Genomic DNA, 23,945 nt, shown 5'->3' with positions numbered 1-23,945 from the left:
CCCGTGTCCCCGTACTTGTCCCCCACTTACAAACTCCATACCACTCTCCCTACCCATTAAAACAACCCCTAACTCTTTTCTTCTTCGGGCGCGAAAAACGGAATAGACTCCATCTCCCCAAAAAAAGAAACCGAGTCGCCCCCTCTTCTCCTTCACTCTCTCTCATCTCTCTCATCTACATGAACTCACACACTGATTTCTACTCTCACACAGATTTATGCTGAATTTTCACTCTCGATTCATACACAGATCTCACACGAAGGAGCAACTGAAAATACTCCAAATACCCCCAAAAATATCAAATTTAGATCTGTAGTTCTACCGTTTGAAAAATAGAGGAAAAAGTAAAAGAAAAAGGGATTTCAAAGAGCTGTTGCGTTTTCTTTTGATTTTCTTGATAATTTCTGGGATTCTAAGAGTGGTTATCTCTCAAAAACATTGTTGATTGCTGTTGGAATCTACTATTGATTGTTAAATCTGTAGCTGAACTCTAATTTGTGAAATTAAGCCTTTATTTGGCTACCCTTCCTTCTAAATTCAATTCCTTCGCAATTAGGTATGTATTCTTTTAAACTGTGTTCAGATTTGCTATGACATGTAATTGTGTTTATTCTCTGGCTCATTTGTTGTTCTTACTCGAAGCTATGGTCGTTTTCGACCTCATTTGCTATTGCTAGTAGAACCTATCTGTTTTGATTTAGCTTTCGATGCCTGTAAACTCAACTAGAATAAGATTACTAATTGAGTTTGATTTCCTGAACGTAAGTCACTTTATTGTATTAGCTTGATTCCTATTTTTTTAATACTGTCACGTGCTGAAATGAAACTTGTATAATCAGTTGAGTTGAAAAATCAGTGGCTCGATAGTTGTTGATTAGCGGAGTAATCATGTATTGATATCAGGAAGAGTTCATGTTTAAGAGTTGGCATCCATAGGAATCAGCAAAGGCTGAATCGAGATGCATAACTTTTGGAATTGTTTGTTACTGAAAATTGATGATATTATATTGTTTAGATAGGGATATCTTTGTAACAGGGTGTAGGCATAAAAGTATAAGTCAGTTGATTATTAATTTTGTAAGTTAAATATAATGGATTCTGATTTTGTCTTTCATGATTATGTATGCATTTTATCCATGAATGACTTAATTTCATATTTCTTTATGGATTAGAGTTAGAGCAGTAGTTTAAGACTTTGGGCATTATTTTTAGCCCATCTACGCTTATGTCTGATCTGTTGGAAATTTGAGCGTAGAGGCATGCAGGGATTGGACCCTTAATAAATTATTTCATTATTGTACACTTTATCCGCTACAACTTTCATAATTCATGCCCTTACATTAATCTTAAATTAGCGCGTTTTAAATTTATTATCGTGATTACACGTTCGCGTAACATAATTATGATTTCCAAAATAAATCAGGGTACGCGTTCGCGCGACCTTGACCAAACAATCTTGATAATAATAAAGTGTTATTAATTGTGTACACGTACGTGTGACATGGTTTTGGCACAATAAAAAAAACGAATCCACACACGTGATTTGTTTCAAAGATAATTTCATATTTTAATAATTAAAAGCGGATAGATAAAACATGGAAACCAATAAATCATAGTTTATCCAAAATTAATTCAAACCAAGTTGTAGTCAATAAAGCGACCGTACTAGAACCACGGGACTCGGGGAATGCCTTATTCGGACTTTGTTTTCACAGACCAATAATAAAAGAGTCAAATCTTACTTTGACTAAGGATTCAAATAAAAGGTGACTTGAAATACCAAAAATTAATTCCAAATGACGATTCTATAAATAAAATAATCCTTACTCAAATTTGTCACTTTAATTAAAAAAATTCTTTAACCCACCACAAGCCATAAACACATCTTTTGTGGGGGTAAAAAGGGACGTGACAATATTAATAAAAACAATTCACTATTGCAATATGTATCGATAAAATTCGATCTTTATCGTGCGGCATGACGAAATGATGATACGTAGTGAAAGTTGTTCGGGACTATGATATGAGTACGGGAGACAAAAGCATGGGTATCAGCAGAATCGTGATTGAGGCCTTCCATTCGAATTCTAAACAAAGACAACAAGAAGAGCATGCACTCGAAGCAGACTAAATGCTTTTGGTGGCGAACTACATTATACGCTGTATAATTAGATTAAAAAAAAATTATATATAAATATAATATGTATTGACTCCCCTTAATTTTTTGGTATGTTTACTTTTATATATATTGACACCCCTTAACAAAAATTCTGGCTTCGCCACTGCTTGTCAGCCCACTAAACATATATTCAGCGTGTAGGCTAGGAACCGGGAACAACCACATTCCGTCTAGGCTATGAATACCTTACTTTAATTTACTTATAAATCATCGTCTGATTACATATAACTGTATACGGTTAAAACCGATCCTCGATCATGAAGATCGATCGAGGATGGCATTTCAGTCAAGGAGTATCTTCATGGAGAACCCGAACGAATTCCAAGATGGGGCGTCGAGCTCGGGGCGTTCGAATCGACCGAGGAAACATCGACTGATACAGGTCCCGAACATCGATGCCCAAAAGTGATCACCTAGCTCGAAACCAAGGCCGAGGTTCCAATCCGATACCGAGCTCGAGTCGGTATCGAGTTCACAGACAAAAAGTTATTACAACCGCACCAAAGGAGAGAATCTCGGCGGAAATTAAGGAGGAGACACACCATCATGGGTCATCCACTAGTAATATTATTCCATCATGTTGCTATAGATAAAGTAGTGATCCTTGGCTATAAAGGGGAAGATAGATTGTAATAGAGGGCACCTTTGGCTTTGATTAAGAATACATTGTGTTTATCTTTCTAAAGCTCACTAAATATCTTTGTTCATCATTTTCTATTTTTTGCACTATAAATACGTGTATTGTTATTTTCAGATCAAAGGAATCTACTTACCCTTAGAACCATACATAAATTCAACGTTATCCGATTTTTCGGGTAAACAGTTTGGCGCACACCGTGGGGCTAAGGATAACAAGTGATTATTTGATACAAATATACAGCACACTCCAGCTTACAACTTCATACCAGCAATGGCTCTACCAATCGACCTCGAAGCCGGCCTTCAGGATGAAACCAACAACTTGGTGCCCGTGGCCGAAAGACTACCCTACAACGTCAACGAGGCTCGAATCGAGGAACCCGAAATTCGAGCCAAAATACCAGTAGATATCAATTCATGAATAGCTCTAGAAGCGAATCAACGTTCCGAGCAGGAAAGAAGCGTTTAGGGTGGCGCTCGACCCATAGCCCGAGACACCCACAGCACAGGGGAAATCAGGGTCAGCTTGCGTATGATTTTCAAAATGCTACAAGCCCAACAAGTAGCGATAGCTCAGTTGCAGAGCCAAACACATATGCGAAGTAATCCAAACTCCAATCCACTTCTTCGAGAAGTAACCCCCAGATTGGAGCCCGACACAGTGAAACCGAACGAGCGAAAATCAGGAACCGCTCCTGAAATTGCTAAACTGCTCGAGGAACTTATTAAATGAATCGAAGCCAACGACAAAAAATTTGAAACATATGATGTTAGGATCGATCAGATCCCGGGGGCTCCGCCCATGATGAAAGGGCTGGATTCGAAGAAATTCATACAAAAGCCTTTTCCATCAAGCGCGGCCCCGAAACCGATCCCAAAAAAGTTCTGTATGCCCGTAATTCCCAAATATAATGGTATGACCGATCCTAACGAACATCTCACCCCCTATACATGTGCCATCAAAGGCAACGATTTGGAAGACGATGAGATCGAGTCCGTATTATTGAAAAAGTTCGGAGAGACCCTCGCAAAAGGAGCAATGATCTGGTATCACAACTTGCCACCGAATTCTATCGATTCTTTTGCCATGTTAGCAGATTCGTTCGTAAAAGCACATGTTGGTGTCGTAAAGGTCGCAACGAGGAAATCGGATCTATTCAAAGTAAAACAAAGGGGTGACAAAATACTGAGGGAATTCGTATCCCGGTTTCAAATGGAACGCATGGATTTGCCACCAGTCACACACGACTGGGTCGTACAAGCTTTCACCCAAGGGTTGAACGGACTGAGTTCGACAGCATCACGTCGGCTGAAACAAAGCTTGGTCGAATACTCTGCAATAACTTGGGCGGACATACACAATCGGTATCAATCGAAAATCAGGGTCGAAGATGATCAATTGGGATTTTTGTATGAACCCACGCGTCAGAACCGCGCAACCACTAAAATTCTGAAGGAAACCAACAGAGAACAAATGTCAAACAGAGACCGATACCAGCCGTACGTCACAGATCGGGTGAACCACGATTCGGCACATGAGACAGTTAAGAATAACCGCAGGTATGATCGAGGGCAAAATTCTCGGGGACTTATGAGCAAGAGAGGCTTTGATAAATATGCTGATCCTATAGAAGTTCCTCGATTATCGGAATATAACTTCAACATCGATGCATCCGCCATCGTATCGGCTATCGGACGCATCAAAGATACCAGATGGCCTCGACCCATGCAGACCGATCCGGCCCAAAGGAATCCCAATCAAATATGCGAGTATCATGGCACCCATGGTCACAAAACGGAAGAATGCAGACAATTAAGAGAGGAAGTAGCCCGCTTGTTTAACAAAGGGCACCTTAGGGAATTTTTGAGTGATTGGGCGAAGAACCATTTTAAAAACAAGGACTTCGGCAAGCAAAACGAAGAAGAAGAACCACAGCACATCATTCACATGATCATCGGCGGCGTCGATACCCCTCAGGGACCTATGCTCAAACGCGCTAAAACATCAATTGTGAGGGAAAAGCGATCTCGAATTCAAGATTACACTCCCTCAGGGACTTTATCGTTCAAAGATGAAGATGTAGAGGGAATCATCCAACCCCATAACGATGCACTAGTAATATCCGTACTCATGAATAAAATTAAAATTAAGCGTGTGTTAATTGATCCAGGTAGCTCGGCCAATATCATCAGATCGAAGGTCGTAAAACAGCTCGGCCTACAAAACCGGGTCGTGTCCGCAACTTTGGTTTTAAACGGATTCAATATGGCATGCGAAACCACCAAAGGTGAGATAACCCTACCGATAAACGTCGCCGGAACAATTCAGGAAACAAAGTTTCACGTGATCGAAGGCGATATGAGATATAACGCCCTTTTCGGAAGGCCGTGGATCCACAACATGAGAGTTGTACCTTCGACCCTACACCAGGTCCTCAAATTCCCAACACCGACAGGTGTCAAAATAGTGTACGGAGAACAACCAGCCGCAAAGGAAATGTTCTCTATCGAATAAGCAAAACCAACATCTTCGTCTTTGCCAATGAATGGATCGGGTTCAAAAGGAGGCACAATCGAAGACCGGAATGCCAAATAGCAACCAAAGACATCGGCCCCGACCCAGCCAGATAAACAGAGCATCGAAGAAGATAATGATCAGTGGATCCCTCGATCCTTCGTGACCCCCGATGACTCCGATGCCACCGAATCAACTATTGAGGAATTGGAGCAAATCATTTTGATCGATCACTAGCCCGAACAAAAGGTACACCTGGGAAGGGGTTTGAAACCCGAACTCAGGAAGAAAATCATTCAATTTCTTATCGATAACATCGATTGCTTTACTTGGTCCCATTTAGATATAACAGGAATCCCGCCGGACATAACGACACATCGACTAAGTGTGTCCCCTAGATTCAAACCGGTGAAGCAAAAAAGAAGACCCCAATCGAAGGTGAAGCACGCATTCATAAAAGATGAGGTAACTAAACTGCTCAAAATAGGATCCATTAGAGAAGTAAAATACCCCGAATGGTTATCCAATGTGGTCGTAGTGCCTAAAAAGGAAAACAAACTTAGAATGTGTATAGACTACAAAGACTTGAACAAAGCATTCCCCAAAGATTCTTATCCACTGCCCAACATCGATCACTTGATCGATGCCACGGCCGGCCACGCGATCCTTACCTTTCTCGATGCCTATTCCGGGTATAATCAAATCCAGATGAACCCGGAAGACCAGGAAAAGACTTCGTTTGTGACCAGATATGGAATATATTGTTATAACGTAATGCCCTTCGGGCTAAAAAATGCAAGAGTTACTTATCAACGTCTAGTAAATAGAATGTTCGAAGAACAAATAGGTAAATCAATAGAAGTCTATATTGATGACATGCTAGTCAAGTCCCTGCCGCAGAGGACCATTTGACCCATTTGCAGGAAACATTTGATATCCTAAGGAAATACAACATGAGGCTCAACCCCAAAAAATGTGCTTTCGGAGTAGGCTCGGGTAAGTTCCTCGGCTTCATGGTGTCAAATCGGGGAATCGAGATTAACCGAGACAAAATCAAGGCCATTGAAGACATCACCATCGTGAATAGCGTAAAAGTTGTACAAAGGTTAACAGGAAGAATAGCAACCTTAGGCCGATTCATTTCGAGATCATCAGATCGAAGCCATAAATTTTTCTCTCTACTCAAAAAGAAGAACGACTTCGCTTGGACACCGGAATGCCAACTAGCATTACAAGAACTGAAACGATATCTATCGAACCCACCACTACTGCACACTCCAAAAACCGACGAAAAACTTTACCTGTACTTGGCAGTATCAGAAGTCGCCATAAGCAGTGTCCTGGTTCGAGAAGAGGGAGATACGCAATTTCCTGTTTACTATGTAAGTCGTACCTTGGGGGAAGCGGAAACTAGATACCCGCACTTGGAAAAATTGGCGCTTGCGCTGGTTAGCGCCTCTAGGAAATTACGACCGTACTTCCAATGCCACCCCATAAGCGTATTAACCACCTGCCCACTTCGTAATATTTTACATAGGCCTGAACTATCGGGCCGATTGGCCAAAATGGTCCATCGAACTCAGCGGGTATGATATCGAATATCGACCTCGAACAGCCATCAAGTCTCAAATTTTAGCAGACTTCGTGGCCGATTTCACGCCGACCCTCGTACCCTAAGTCGAAAAAGAACTACTATTAAAATCAAATTTATCAACGAGGGCATGGGTCCTCTTTACGGACGGAGCTTCGAACGTAAAGGGGTCCGGGCTAAGCATAGTTTTAAAATCTCCCGCGGGTAACATTATTAGGCAAGCTATTAAAACTATCAGGTTAACTAACAACGAGGCCGAGTATGAAGCCATAATTGCAAGTCTCGAGCTAGCTAGAAATTTGGGAGCGGAGGTCGTTGAGGCCAATTGCGACTCTTTGCTAGTGGTGAGTCAAGTAAACAAAACCTTCGAAGTCCGAGAAGGCAGAATGCAAAGGTATTTGGACAAAATGCTTGTCACTTTGAACCATTTCAAACAATGGAGTCTACGACATGTTCCACGAGAACAGAATAACGAGGTCGATGCGCTTGATAATTTGGGATCATCGGTCGAGGTGAATGATTTGAACTCGGAAACTGTCGTTCAACTTTCAAGATCTGTAATCGAAGAAGGGCACGCCGAAATAAATTCTACCAGCTTAACCTGGGATTGGAGAAACAAGTATATTGAATACTTAAAAAACGGAAAGCTCCCTTCAGACCAAAAAGAGTCCAGGACCCTTCGAACTAAAGTTGCTCAATTTATTTTGACTGCGGACGGAGTGTTATATCGAAGAACATTCGATGGACCGATGGCTGTATGCATAGGTCCGGGAGATACCAATTATATCCTCCGGGAAGTATACGAGGGCACTTGTGGCAATCACTCCGGTGCCGACATGTTAGTTCGAAAAGTGATCAGAGCATGGTATTATTGGATCGATATGGGCAAAGACGCAAAAGAATTTGTTCGTAAATGCGATAAATGTCAAAGGTTTGCTCCAATGATCCATCAGCCCTGAGAACAACTTCACTCGGTCCTATCGCCATGGCCATTCATCAAATGGGAAATGGACATCGTCGGCCCCCTACCATCGACCCCAGGTAAAGCCAGATTTATTTTGTTTATGACTGACTATTTTTCTAAATGGGTTGAAGCACAGGCGTTCGAGAAAGTAAGAGAAAAAGAGGTTATCGACTTTTTGTGGGATCATATCATATGCCGATTCGGGATACCATCCGAAATAGTATGTGATAATGGGAAGCAATTCATTGGCAACAAAATCACAAAATTCTTCGAAGACCACAAAATAAGAAGGATACTAGCAACCCCATACCACCCCAGCGGAAACGGACAAGCCAAATCAACAAACAAAACTATTCTTCAAAACCTGAAGAAGAGATTGAATGACGCTAAAGGAAAATGGAGAGAAATCCTACCCGAAGTCCTTTGGGCATACCGAACAACATCGAAATCCAGTACAGGGGCGACCCCATTCTCCTTAGTATATGGCTCCGAGGCATTGATACCAGTCGAAGTCGGAGAGCCTAGTCTCAGATTTTGATTCATGACAGAAGAATCAAATAACGAGGCTATGAACACCAGCCTTGAATTATCGTACGAAGGACGAGAAGCTGCCCTCATCCGGTTGGCCGCACAAAAGCAACGAATCGAAAGGTACTACAATCGAAGAACTAAACTCCGCTACTTCAAGCTAGGAGACTTGGTGTTAAGGAAAGTCACCATCAATACTCGGAATCCAAATGAAGGAAAACTAGGACCAAATTGGGAAGGACCGTACCAGGTGCTCGAAAACTTTGGGAAAGGATCGTACAGGCTCGGCATCATAAATGGCAAACAGCTATCAAGCAGTCGGAATGTATCACATCTAAAACGGTACTACTGCTAAGGTCCGACCTCTCCCATATTTAATCAACTGTCCCGTACAGAAGTTCGAACAAAGAACAGAAGTATTCTTTTACTCAAAAGCACGTGTTGCACTCTTTTTTCCTTAGACCAATATTTTCCCAAATGGGTTTTTTGCGGCAAGGTTTTTAATGAGGCAACCGTCGATCGTGCTACGCTTTCAAAACAGTATCCGAGGCTCTCGACCCTTAGCCCGAATGGCCTCGAATACCGGGGGGCACCAGGGCCTCAAATACATCGAGTTCAGATGCAACAAAGCCTTCTCACAACAATAGAGGAAAAATTGTAAGAGACAAAATGGTCAAAATGAACCATGCTCATATTAGATTACCCCAAAAACATGTACAATGACTTAAGATTTATTATGCAACCAGAATTAACTATCACTCGAATATTAAGCCTACGGGCTACCACATTATCTCGAGTTCGAAATAAACACTCGAATATTAAGCCTACGGGCTACTTCTACATCAAGTTCGAAATACTCAGTCGACCGTTGAACCTACGGGTTACTACAACACCGAGTTCGAAATAATCACTCGAATATTAAGCCTACGGGCTTCCACATTATCTCGAGTTCGAAATAATCACTCGAATATTAAGCCTACGGGTTACCACATTATCTCGAGTTCAAAATAAACACTCGAATATTAAGCCCACGGGCCACTTCTATATCGAGTTCAAAATAAACACTCAAATATTAAAGCCTACGGGCTGCCGAGTTCGAACAAGGACCCAATCGAATTTGAAGCATTGAAAAAGCTACGAGTTTACGATTAACCACCACATTACCATCAACTCAACAAGCAAGACGTCACTCCAAATCTGATCGATCAAAATCGACCTTGTTATATATATACAAAATTGCCTACGTAATTAATTTACAGATAATGAGAATTAGACTCTAAGCTTCTGGATCGGGGTCTTCCCCACCCTCGTACCCGTTTTTGCTACCATCATCGTTATCATCATCAGAAGCCAAGGCTTCAGCTTTCGCTTCAAGCTCTTTTGCCTTTCTTACGTCTTCGGTAAGATCGAAACCTCGAGCATGAATCTCCTCGAGGGTCTCCCTCCGAGATCTACACTTAACAAGTTCGGCAACCCAATGATCTCAAGCATCGGCAATCTTCGCCGCTTCCTGGGCCTCCACCTGAGCGGCCTCAGCATCAGCTCGATATACAACAATAGACTTATCCGCCAAAAATTTCTACGACTCAACCTCCGCCTTAGCCTCAGCAAGTCGTATCTCAAGCTCATCGATTTTCTTAGCTTGAACCGACACATTTTGCTTGACGTTTTGAAGCTTAACGTCGGATGATAATAACTTAGTTAAGATGGTTTCTTTCTCCGCTGCCAAACGGTCAATTGTCTCCTTCCACTGGTTGCATTCGACCCAGATTTGATCGACCTCCTATCGAAGTAGCCCGATCTTCTCGATCTTTTGCTGCAACTGAGACAACGGAGGGTTAACTTCCACAGTCGAGTCGAATCCATACTTTAACAGAATGAGGCTCACCTGCTGATCGAGCTCGACCCTTTCTTCATGAACCTTAGCCAAATCCGCTTGAAGATCATTTATAGTCTCCTTCTTTTTGCTACAAAGAAGCCGAAGGTCATCTCTTTCACCTAGGACCTTCCGGAGTTCAGCCTCACAATGGCTAAGATCAACTCGAAACCTACCGATGGCCTGCATAGTTAGAAATTATCATCGACACCAATAAAGCAAAAAGGGATCACTGATATCAGAACCGTCAGGTATGGAAAAGAACAAAGAAGCCAAGTATGGAAGAATCATTACCCGAGTAATCAAACGCTGAGCTTCCTCTAACAAAAGAGAAGCATCACTGATATCGAAACTGTCATCAACACCAGTAAAACAATCCTTAAAAGGATCCGCTGCACCTGAGCCAGCACCAATATCGGGAGTCTTCAGCTCTCGGGCCTCCTTCAATGCGTCCTCAGAAAAAGACGGAAGGGAAGGTGAATGACCCATTGCCATTGCCCCGAGCAAATCACTCGGAGTACTCCGATCGAGATTTAGGTCTTCGGAACCAACCCCGATGGGCACGGCCGCCATCGGCTCAGCAGCTCTAGCAAACTCGACTGCCTCCGTAGGTCGGACTACCAAAGCCGAGGAGCTATCTTCTTCTTCTACTTCCTCCCTCAGTCGTTGGACCGAGTCGATCGAAAGGGCAATGATTTTTCTCCTCACCTTTCGAGTTTTGGGCTTATGGTCCTCCGGCCGAGAGGAAGCCCTTCGTTTCTTTTCTTTTCCCTGTTCCAGGGCCGGGGGCTTGTTTCCTTCATCACCGCTCGAAGGCCACAAAACGGCATCCCTAGTTACACCTATATACAAAGGAGAAATCGATAACGAAATGAACGCAGAATATACCTCGAGGGAAACAGGAACCAAACCTCACCATGATTCTTGGCCTCCCATCTACCTTTAGCCAAATTACGCCAAGCGCGCTCGGCATAGGATGAAGTCGAGGCTAACTTTAGAACCCAATCCTCTAGATCAGGCACATCTTGTGGCATCCAAGGTGCAGCTTGACATCAGAAAATAATATTAACAAATATGGAAAAGGACTCGAAAAGCAAACATGGATCACTTACGGTCGAAATTCCATTTTTCAGGAAACAACATCTTTTCCTCCGGGATAAGATCACGAGTCCTCACTCGAATATATCGACCCATCCAACCTCGATCCTTATCTTCATCGATGCTCGATATCAAAGCCTTCGATGCCCGACGATATAGCCTAATTAGTCCACGATAAATCTGAGGCCGATACAGTCGTATAAGGTGGTTCAGAGAAAAATCCAACCCTCCGGCTTTGATAGAGAAGAAACGCAATAAGATGACTATACGCCATAGGGAAGGATGAATTTGGCCGAGGGTGACCTGATATCTCCTGCAGAAATCAAAAATCACGGGATCGACAGCTCCCAACGTAAAGGGATAGGTGTAAACACTTAAAAATCCCTCCACATAGGTAGTGACGCTCTCATCGGAGGATAGGATTTGTAACACAACCTCAGAACCCCAGCCGCAGTCTTTTCTGACGGCCTCGAGGTGAACCTCCGCAATAGAGCACATATACATCGATACGTGCCCACACCGACCCGAAACGGACGAAGGGTTCTCTACCTTAAAATCAGTTCTTAAAATACACGGGCCGGGAATATAATCTTGAACGGACGGCTCGGTCGGCCCCTTATTGTCACACGGTCGTGAGGAAGAAGCTTTCTCCTTGTGAGATACGATTTTTGAAGTTTTTGCCATCAATATGAGAAGAAAAAGTCGCAAAGAAAGGTGAAAGAGGGGACAGCACCAAAACTCTGGTATAAGCGGCACTAAAGCAACGAGATAAGAGAAAATAATCAAAGGGAATTTGGGAAAAGAGGAAGCACAAAAGTGGAAAACGTTATATGGGAAAACTATTTATAAGGCATGGCGATTCGTCTCTAGCGGTGGCCGATCACCGACTGACACACATTAAATGCCTCGATAAAACCAAATCGATGGGACAGCTATCACGCACGTCACAGCCAAAGTCGATAGAAACGTCATCATTGATTCGGTCGAACCTCAGGAAAATCACATCGTTTCTCATCATCTCCTTTCCAAGAAACGAGGGGGCTATCTGTATACGGTTAAAACCAATCCTCGATCATGAAGATCGATCGAGGATGGCATTTCAGTCAAGGGGTATCTTCATGGAGAACCCGAACGAATTTCGAGATGGGGGCGTCGAGCTCGGGGCGTTCGAATCGACCGAGGAAACATCGACCGATATAGGTCCCGAATATCGATGCCCGAAAGTGATCACCTAGCTCGAAACCAAGGCCGAGGTTCCGATCCGATACCGAGCTCGAGTCGGTATCGAGTTCACAGACAAAAAGTTATTACAACCGCACCAAAGGAGAGAATCTCGGCGGGAATTAAGGAGGAGACACACCATCATGGGTCTTCCACTAGTAATATTATTTCATCATGTTGCTATAGATAAAGTAGTGATCCTTGGCTATAAAGGGGAAGATAGATTGTAATAGAGGGCACCTTTGGCTTTGATTAAGAATACATTGTGTTTATCTTTCTAAAGCTCACTAAATATCTTTGTTCATCATTTTCTATTTTTTGCACCATAAATACGTGTATTGTTATTTCCAGATCAAAGGAATCTACTTACCCTTATAACCATACATAAATTCAACGTTATCCGATTTTTCGGGTAAACAATAACATTTTGAGATGATTCATCATGTACTCTTCATATTCTTTTGCAAGACTATCTTTCTCTTTGTATCTGTCAAGAATTGAAATTTATTTCAACATAGTCAGATCATAGGCCGACGATCAATAAGATCTCCGTTATCTTAATCTCATCTTCATTTCAGTATACATACTTTGCATTAATCAATTTGATATTGGCCTTAAAATATACATTTAATTGTTTACTTTAAAATTAATTTTTGGGTTAAACACAACAAAATTACATTTTAAATTCAATTTGTATTAACTCAACTTATTAAACGCTTTAAAAAGATTTTTTTTTTTTTAAAAGCATGGTATGTCTTCTTACCAAGCTTCAAGGTCCGGTAAGTAGGGGTGTCAATGGTTCAGTTCGGCCGATATTTTATAAAATTTGTAATGTACCAATTTTTCGATTATTCTATTATGTATAACCAGAATTAGATTTTTTGAAATCGTCTCAATCATGTCAATTTCTTTTCGGTATCGGTACAGTTCGATTAATTTCCAATATTTTTTTAAATATCATGTAAAATTCACCAGTATAAGTATAATACAATAACATATGTTCTTTTATAGGACTTAACAAAATTCTCTAGATATTTTTTACTATTTAAAGGGTGATGAATTAAAAAACAATGAAAGATGGCTAGAGTATAGATCCATCAACTATTCTACAACAACGTAAAAGAAACCAAGCAAATGCAAAGAAAATATAAATCACTCGAGTGGAAAGATATTAATCAAACTGAGACTAAGAATAAAGTTTATAGAAGATTAAATATTTAAAAAGATAAATCTAAATTATATAAAAGGAACATGTTCAATACATTATAGTTTGCTACTCATAATCGTTAGAATACATTGTATCTTGCTAATAAAGATACTTTAAATAACTTAGTTTAAGTAGAAGTAGCATAATAGGTTTTAGAAATTAGTATTTTGAGTTTAATTACTTGTTGGCTTGTAACAGTTTTCATAATTCCAAGAGCCAAAGAAAAATTTAATGCATTATTTTTAAACTTATTATATAAATTTATTTTTCACATGTAAAATTTATTCGATATAATTCGGTATTTTTCGGTTTATTTTTATAAAATAAAAAAACTACACTAATTATCGGTGCGATTATAGATTTATATAAAAACCTACGATTTCTTTAAAAAAACCTAAAAAAATTGGTTCGGTACGGTACGATTCAGTCGATTCAATTGACACCCTACTGGTAAGTAGAAAAAGCTAAGAGTAACTTTTCATCGGTTGATAACGTTAGCCTATGAGGCAAAGTGCAGAATTGGACGTCTCTCAAATTGAAAATAAGAACTTATTGAGTTATCACCAATATAAAGCCAGTAATGTCTTTGTTTATGATCCCTTTTTGGAAATTACTTTGAGTTCTCTACGTGACAAAAATTAAGTATAACGATGCTTGTGGAGTTCTTTACTTCATTTTTTTTTAAAAAAAAAAACTGTTTTTGCACATTCAGAAAAATGATAACATTTACTTGTAAATTATGACCGCTTCTCTCATTTTACTTGCCAACAATATACAAAAGACAGTTAAAGAAAAAGACTTGAAAACCAAAATATTGGATAGCATTATGTCCAATCAACACAAAGAACTCAAAATTGGCTTAATTTTTAGAAGGAATTATAAATCATGGAGTTTGCCTTTATACGATTGATTTAGTAAGTTCTCATTATTTCTATTCGATTGATTTATTCAATTAAATTTATAGAATATTTTGAACTAGCAAAAAATTTCTAAACTTTGTTACTTTGTTCGATTTCAAAATTTAACTTTAGAAACTTGTTCAAGATAGGTCGGAAACCGTATCTCTTCACTTCTTTACAAGAAAATAAACTATAGGTTTATGTATGACCTACAATATATTAATGGGATAATACTTTTTTCTTACTATCAGATGCCCAGAAATTGAAAAGACTAAATTATTAGTAAACATTAATTATCATAATATAACAAACGTAATAATTAGCTAGACCTGCTAGCCCTAAAAGCAAAATTAAAGAAAATAGGGTAAATAATGTAGAGAACAAGATATGAGTAATGAGATTCTTTTGGGCAATTACTAGTCCTTGATTATGTAATGGAGAATTACATTATCAAAGATCAACAAAAACTAACCAACCCTAATCCACATCAGAAACTAAAGAACAAATCTACAATCATTGCCCCACAAAAACCCGAATTTAACAAATCTAACCCCCAAATCCGTAGAGAGTCCTGCCCTGTCTCTTGAGTGCATAAACAACATCCATAGCAGTAACAGTCTTTCTCCTAGCGTGCTCAGTGTAAGTCACAGCATCACGAATCACATTCTCCAAAAATATCTTCAAAACCCCTCGTGTCTCCTCGTAAATCAAACCAGAGATACGTTTCACTCCTCCTCTGCGAGCCAAACGCCGAATTGCAGGCTTAGTGATTCCCTGGATGTTATCACGGAGCACCTTACGGTGTCGTTTAGCTCCTCCTTTGCCCAATCCTTTTCCTCCCTTTCCTCTTCCTGACATTTTGAAACTAGATTTTGGGGATTTTTGAATTTGAATTGAGAAGAAATGCGGTTGATTTGAAAAGAGCGCAAGGAGTCGGGCTTTATATATAGATGGTTGTTATTGGGGGTTGTGGAAAAGTTGAATCGTGGCCGTTGATGTTTTGGAGTTGAAAGTGATGATCGACGGTTACGCGTATCGATCCGTGTGGAAGGGGAGATAGTATGTAAACCGTTGATTAAATGGAGATCGAAGGTGAGAAGTGATTCTTTTGTGATAGTGTGCGGATTGTGTTTCAATTAAGTGAGAATAGGAGTTAAAGAAATAAAATTGAGACTTTTATAACGTGTGGTTTTTATTTTTTATATATTTTTTATTTTTTAAAAATAATGCTATATAGAATAGAACTTGAGAATTTAAATTATCTACCTGTTTTTGTATGGAAATTAAAAGTGTGTTTGATATGAAGGAAAATATTTTCTAATTTTCTCATGTTTGATTGATTTCAATATTTTAAAAAATATTTTTTTTATTAATTTATTTTCTTCCAATTAGAGGAAAATGATTTCCCTATCAAAAGAAAAGAAAATATTTTTCAACTTTCCTCACCTTTTTGCCAACTCCCACCCTCCATTCCCCACTACCTACCCCTACACCTAAACCTCCCCCCACTCCCTACCCCGACCCCATCACCCCTACCCTCGCCACCTCCACCAGCCCCTAGACCCAGACCTCGACCTAACATCCTTCCTTGCTCTTACCCATTTCATCTCCCATAATATTTGCTTACATTATAGATTATTTAAAAAATAAATAAAAGCTACTTATTTTTCAAAAAAATATTTTACTTCGTACCAAACACACCGCAAATAACAAAGTATCATTTCGTGTCATAATAGCAGCATGTCAGTAAGTAAGAATAAGAAAAAAACTCAATGATCAAATAGTTTTACTAATTATTAAATATGTCAATACAAATTAAGAAAAGGCGGAATAATCCAAATGACACTTGTACTTGCATGAATTGACATAATGTCACCTTAATTCGAGATTTCATCCAAACTCCTGGAACGGCAAAATAGGTGTTTTAAACGCCTCTAGTCCTGTGTGTTACTCAATTGCCAATCCGCAACAGTTAAAGCTCCATGTTAGAAAAACATATGCCACGTCATTATATATCTTCATAAAATTATTTTGTTAAAAATAAATTATCACAAAGTTAACCCATTTTCTTTTTCTATAATTACCATTTTCAACCAAAAACTTTACTTGGCCAGAACCCATAATCACCACCTTCAAAAACTTTACTTTGTCCGACTCAGTAAAGTAAACATCAAATAAGCTTGATCAACAATAGGCGTTGAAAAAACATGTTTTAAACAGGTTCAAGTGTCTTAATAAATTTCATTGAGTTGAGGGGTGGAATGTCAAATTGATGCAAGTACAAGTGTCATTTGCGCTATTCGGTCAAAACAAACTTTATGGATTATTATATTGCTCAACTTTCACAATTTCTAATAGCAAAAACACATTGACTTCTAAAACTTAGATAATGTTTTAATTTTAAACTAACCTGTCAACTAATATCATTTTAATACGTATAAATTTCCACTACCAATAATATGATCCCAAAACTAAGTTAATCTTAAAATTCATATCACAAAAACAACAGATGCACAATCTTTCATTCACCAAGAATTCTATCCGGAGTTTGCTTTGCAAATAAGCAACTAGTGATGAACTCTCAGATAAATCAGTTTTCATTCACCATATTTTTAAAACTTTTGTGTCTAGAAGTAATTAAAAAGTAGCTCAAAGGAGCTCATATGTGATAGTAATAAGGATACCAAACTTCACGGTCTGGTCTGGTAAAGTAGAAAGCGCTTCAGACCAAGAAAAAAAAGTAGAAAGAACTATGCTCTATCTTTTCATTTAACGTTAGCCTATGTCCCTTAGGGGAAATCTGTTAAAACTGAAACCATAAGCAGAGAATTAGTATGGCCATTGCGTAAAGATGAGACGGATAACCGATGAGATAAAGTCTAATAAATAACGTAAAATCTCTTGTTAAGTCTTTAAGTCTTTATTGGATGGCAAAGCTGAGCAGTCTCAGTCCACACTCCACTGGTAGATAATTGCCTAAATATGTAGATTGAAAACAAAATCAACTCTAGCAGGTTGGATAAAAGCTTACTCCATCACCCTTAACATTTGGTTTTCTATCGCAAAATCATTCATTTAAGAATGAAAATAAGACATTTATAGACAATGTACGGCATCTCTACCCAGTCAGAACCAGATCCACACATCCCCAGGTTAGTTTAACTCAGACGTAGCTCTTTTTTACGAAGACCTAACAAAGTAAACTGAAGACTACAGGGGATCATAAGAGCACTACAGTGTTCAGTTCAGGCCACACAAATTTTAAGAATTTTGATTAAACAAGCATCTCTTATAACGAAGCATTAGGACTCAATTTAAAAGTTAAGCATAAGAGAATTACCAAATTCAAGCTAAGATGAATCGAAGTAATATACACAAAGCAGCGACATTTTACTATTCTAGAGTATAAACCTTAGTCAATATAACAAAAACTAAACACCAACAATTTCCCTATCTCCTGCGTCTGCCCTTTAGATGATTATTCAATAACATACCCAATATAATCCTACAATGATTATTCAATAAGTTGAATAAATATCTCACTAAATCTCATTGAAGTTACATCCATCAAGAATAACTGAATACACATAACAAATGATGATTCAACTGATTTAGAGCAAATCAAATTTGACTCTAATATCCATCCAAAGTTTGAATCATAACTGCAAAATCAACGTCCACACTAATAATCTTCATAACACAATCAGATAATGTTCAAATAATCACTCTTAATGTGAAATATAAATTACCAGATGTTCAAATAAACACTCTTAATGTGAAATAGCGATTAAGAGAAAACATTACTGCTGACATACCCAACTGATCTTTAGCCATACTTGCCAACAAAGGGAAATTGAAAGGTAAAATTAAAGCAAACAATGTGGAGATCAGAAATGAGAACTAAGCAATTCTTCGGCAATTACTATTTCTTGAATATATAACGGAAATTACATCTATCAAGCTCAACAAAACTAAGCAATTCTAATCCACAAACGGCAACAAAAGAACAAACCTAACTTCACAAATCTAACCCCCAAATCCGTAAAGGGTCCTACCCTGCCTCTTGAGTGCGTAAACAACATCCATGGCAGTGACAGTCTTCCTCCTAGCGTGTTCAGTGTAAGTCACAGCATCACGAATCACATTCTCCAAAAATATCTTCAACACCCCACGAGTCTCCTCATAAATCAAACCAGAAATACGCTTCACCCCTCCCCTACGAGCCAAACGCCGAATTGCAGGCTTAGTGATTCCCTGAATGTTGTCTCTTAATACTTTTCTGTGCCTCTTTGCTCCTCCCTTTCCCAATCCTTTTCCTCCCTTGCCTCTTCCTGACATTTTTTTTGATAAATTGATGAAAAACTGGAAGGAGATTTTAGGTATTTTTTTGGAACTTGGTATGAGAGAGATATGTTTTTGATGAAAGGGGCGTGAGTTATATATAGCTGGTAGTTGTTGGGGTTTGTGGAGAGCTTTGAATCGTGGCCGTTAATGTTTTGGAGTTTTAAACAGAAGATCGACGGATAAGAGTGTCGATCCGTGTGAAAGGCAGATATTGTATATCAGTCGCTGATTAAATAGAAATCTAAGGTGGAGAACGATTGTTTTGTGATAGTGTTCGGATTGTGTTGTTTTGGTGAGAGAAACGAGGTAATCTCTTTGTTCCTAAGTTCTTTTACCGCCTCTTATAATTTGTTCTTTTTCTTATTACTCTTACTTATAATTTGTCAAAGTTCGGATATTAAATATTTTTGATATTTTTAATATTAAGTTTTAATATTTGAAAATATTAATATGGTCACTAGTATTTGAAATATTGATTTGGGAATGAATAATGATATTTTTCTTTTCAAATATTCAGCATTTACAACAACAACAAAAAATTCAAGCGAAATTCATTTTTAGACCTTATAATTTGATACTTCCATAGAGGCTTCTTATTATAACGACCCGGACGGTCGTTTTGAGTATTACAAGCCCGTTCCTCCATTTATTGCTCAATTTATACTTTATTGTTGTTGTATATCTTGTCGGGGTAATTGGTTCGGGTCTGGAGAGATTTCAGAATAAATTGAGACACTTAGTCTCTTAATGGAAAGCTTAAGTTGGAAAAGTTGACCGGATGTCGATTTATGTATAAACGACCTCGGATTTGAATTCTGATGATTCCAATAACTCTGTATGGTGATTTTGGACTTAGGAGCGTGTCCGGAAAATTATTTGGGGGTCCGTAGTGGAATTAGGCTTTAAATGGCGAAAGTCGAATTTTCGGGAAGTTTGACCGGGGGGTGACTTTTTTATATCGGGGTCGGAATCTGATTCTGAAAATTGAAATACCTTTGTTATGTCAATTGTGACTTATGTGCAAAATTTGAGGTCAATCGGACGTGATTTGATAGGTTCCGGCGTCGTTTGTAGAAATTGGAAGTTTCAAAGTTCATTGGGCTTGAATCTATGTGTGATTCATGTTTTTAGTGTTGTTGGATGTGATTTGAAGGCTCGACTAAATTCGTATAATGTTTTAGAACTTGTTGGCATATTTGGTTGAGGTCATGGGGGGCCTCAGGTGAGTTCGGATGCTTAACGAATCGAATTTGGATTTGGAGGAGGAGCTGAAGCAGCTGGACATCTGGTATGATCGCACTTGTGTGAAAAAGGGCCGCAGGTGCGAGCTCGCGAATGCGAGGCATTAGTCGCAGAAGCGGAAATGCATGGGCTGGCCAGGCATCGCAGGTGCGAAATATTTTTACCGCGGGTGTGAAGACCGCATGCGCGAAGAAATCATCGCAGGCGCGGACACCGCAGGCGCGAAAAAATCATCGCATGCGCGAACATCGCGGACGCGAGAATTTTACCGCGGGTGCGAAAACCCCGGGCAATACAAAAACATAGGGGTTCCGGACTTTTGCCATTTTTGGGCGTTTCAAGCTCGGGTTTGGCGATTTTTGAGCAAAGTTTTCACGGGAAAACTTGAGGTAAGTCCCTTGTAATCATTTCTACTCTATAATATTGAATTATCATCGAATAATCCGACTAGATTACATATTTTTGAGGTGTAAATCAGGGGTTTGAACTTAGAAATTTAAAAATAAGATTTGAAGATTTGGAGGTCGAGTTGAGGTCGGATTTTGGTAAAATTAGTATGGTTAGACTCATGGTTGAATGGGCTTCCGGATTTTGTAACTTTTATCGGGTTCCGAGATATGGGACCCACAGACAATTTTTGAGCTAAATTTCGGATTTTGATGGGAAATTAGTATTTTCTTATGGAATTAATTCCAATAAATTTTATTGGCTGAATCGAATTAATTGTGGCTAGATTCGAGGCGTTTGGAGGCCAATTCACGAGCCAAAGACATAACGGAGTAAAGAATTACATGGTTTGAGGTAAGTAACACTTCTAAACTTGGTTCTGAGGGTATGGATCCCCAAATTTGGTATGATATAAATTGTTCGGAGGTGACACACACGGTAGGTGACGAGCATGTGGACGTGCACCATATAAATTATGTATTGAATAAATCCTGTGCAATTGTAAGATTAATGAATTATTTTATTAGTTGAACATTCTCCATGTGTTAGAGAAATTGAGTTGAGGCTCATATTAAAGATCATGTTTAGGATACGTGCCAATATTTTGGGACCCATAGGGTCATGTTGCTGTTGAATTAATTATTCAAAAATATACATTTCACACTCAGTAATATTTGTCCATTGTGAGGATATTTATGGGATCGAGCTACGCGACGCAGCAGGCCATAATGGCTTTATACATTATTATTATTATACGGATCGGGGTTGCTCGCCTGCAGCAGGCCTTATAGGCTTTACTATTTTATAGATCGGGACTGCCCGCCTGCAGCAGGCCTTATAGGCTTTATTATTATACGGATCGGGATTGCCTGCCTGCAGTAGGCCATATTGGATTTATATTACGCTTGGGCTGAAGGAGCCCCTCCGGAGTCTGTACACCCCCAGTGAGCGTAGATGATTATATATATTCGAGATGGATTTCTCAGGGTATGGACTTGCCTTACTTATTTGTATTGTAATGAGTTTTCCTGGACATGGATCTTGTCTGTATCAGTTATATTTGGGGATAAAATTATCCCAGAGATGGATTAGCCTTATACGGTATTGGGTGACTGACCGTCAGTCAATGTGTATTTATATACAGGTTGGAACACCCCTAGGCTGGATTGGCCATAAATAGTACTGAGTGACCGGATAATTTGTGACCAGTATTTACATGAGGTCTTTCTACTGAGATGTCACATTCCTTATATCATGCAGTATTGATCTATTTCACTTGTATTGAGTTTAACTGTTGAACTTGAAAGCATGCCTACATTTTTGTACCATTATTTATACTGGACTGTACCTGCGGAGCTCGTCACTACTTTCAGCCCAGAGGTTAGTCTTGTTACTTATTGAGTTGGTTGTACTCATACTACACTCTGCACCTTGTGTTCAGATCCAGGTGCTTCCGGATACGGCGATTGTTAGACCTCAGTGTGTTACCAGTTGGAGACTATTAGGGTAGTTGCTTGGCGTCTGTTGGCCTTGTCTCTCTTTCCTTCAGTTATTGTACTGTTCTATACTTTCAGACTGATTTTTATTTTTATCAGCCAGACATTGTATTCATATTATATGCTGCATGTACTCAGTGACACCGGGTTTTGGGAGAGTTATATTTATATTTGTGAGGTTTCTTCCGCTTAATTTAATTATTATGTTTTCAAATTTAAAAGATATGGTGGTTTATTAATATTGTCGGCTTGCCTAGTATTGAGATAGGCGTCATCACGACATGTGAGATTTTGGATCGTGACACTTATACACTAACAATGTATATACATCCTTATAAACTAGGGACGGGAATCGGTCGGTTCGGTTCGGTTGTGAATGTTATCGGTTTGGCATATCGATTATCGGTTTATAAATATGCTAAACTGATAACCGAACCGATAAGATATCGGTTATTGGTTAATGGATTATCGATCTTTATCGATTTACCCGTAAGATAACTCAATCTAAATTCTAGAGGGAAGAACTAATGAAGGATAATGTGTACCGTATAAAGAATATGATAAACTTTCTCTACTGTTGTAAACCCTCTCAAAGAATATGATAAACCTTACAATATTATTTCTTTATGTGTTGAATGACAAATTTGGGAGGGTTACAACAATAGAAAGAGAATTGGGAGAACTGAAAAATTTATATACTTAAGGATAAAATCATATCTTTATAAAGTTTATTGGGTTATCGGTTACACCGTTTATAAAATTGGACAAACCGAGACCCAAATCGATAACCCAATAGAAAAATAACACTAAACCATTATCGAACTGTTAACCCAATAATCCGATACCGATAACCCAATAAGCTTTTTTCAGTTCGGGGTATCGATTTTACCGATATATGCCGAGTCTCCTTATAAACTAAAAAAATATATAATTATACAACATTATACAGAAATAAATACATTTGCACACAATTATACATAACTATACAATATTGTATAAGTGTATATAAACATCACTTATACAAACGCGTGACCTCCACTTCTGCTACGTTACTCTACGTGAACGCAACCTTCTTCACACGTTCGCGAGTTACAAAATCTCAAAGCTACGTGGTCGTATTCCGCTTCACGCGATCGCGAAGCACAAAACTCAGCAACCCTCAATTACCCTTACGCGATCGCAAATAATGCCACGCGATCGCGATGCACAGACTGGCCCAACCTACGCGATCGTGGTTGACCTCACGCGACCGCGAAGAACAAAATCAACACTGCCTCAACTAAGCATATGTGATCGCGAAGAAGGCTTAAAATACCAGAAATCAGCAGCTACCAGCAGTGCCAAAATGAAGAAAAATACTCTGAATACCATCTGAAACACGCCCGAGCCCCTCGTGACCTCAATCAAATATACCAACAAATCCTAAAACATCATACGGACTTAGTCGAGTCTTCGAATCACATCCAACAACACTAAAAACACGAATCACACATAGATTCAAGTCTAATGAAGTTTGAAAATTTCAATTTCTACAAACGACGCCAGATCCTATCAATCAAGTCCGATTGACCTTAAATTTTGCACGCAAGTCGTAAATAACATAACGGAGCTGTAAAAATTTTTGGAACTGGATTCCGACCGCGATATCAAAAAGTCAACTCTCCGGTCAAACTTCCAAACTTAAATTCCTATTTTAGCC

At 39.1% G+C, this 23,945-nt stretch overlaps 1 protein-coding gene, 1 long non-coding RNA gene and 1 other non-coding gene across 3 annotated transcripts; 2 read left to right on the top strand and 1 right to left on the bottom strand.

Moving 5' to 3' along the window:
• Nucleotides 1-39: 39 nt before the first annotated feature.
• LOC107764040 (uncharacterized) lies at nucleotides 40-1,220 on the top strand. The gene is made up of 2 exons (XR_001643162.2): nucleotides 40-556; nucleotides 840-1,220. It is a non-coding gene; the product is annotated as an uncharacterized LOC107764040 (long non-coding RNA).
• Nucleotides 1,221-17,501: 16,281 nt separating this feature from the next.
• On the top strand, nucleotides 17,502-17,604 carry LOC142172329 (U6 spliceosomal RNA). The gene has a single exon (XR_012701692.1). It is a non-coding gene; the product is annotated as a U6 spliceosomal RNA (small nuclear RNA).
• Nucleotides 17,605-18,743: 1,139 nt separating this feature from the next.
• Nucleotides 18,744-19,055, bottom strand: LOC107764046 (histone H4). The gene has a single exon (XM_075235401.1). It carries the CDS (start codon nucleotides 19,053-19,055, stop codon nucleotides 18,744-18,746), a length of 312 nt encoding a protein of 103 aa, XP_075091502.1.
• Nucleotides 19,056-23,945: the final 4,890 nt, after the last annotated feature.

The sequence above is a fragment of the Nicotiana tabacum genome, chromosome 17 (genome assembly GCF_000715075.1).
Source record: "Nicotiana tabacum cultivar K326 chromosome 17, ASM71507v2, whole genome shotgun sequence".
NCBI lineage: Eukaryota > Viridiplantae > Streptophyta > Magnoliopsida > Solanales > Solanaceae > Nicotiana > Nicotiana tabacum.
Note: the sequence above shows the minus strand (reverse complement) of the source record. Positions and strands in the feature narration are given on the sequence as shown.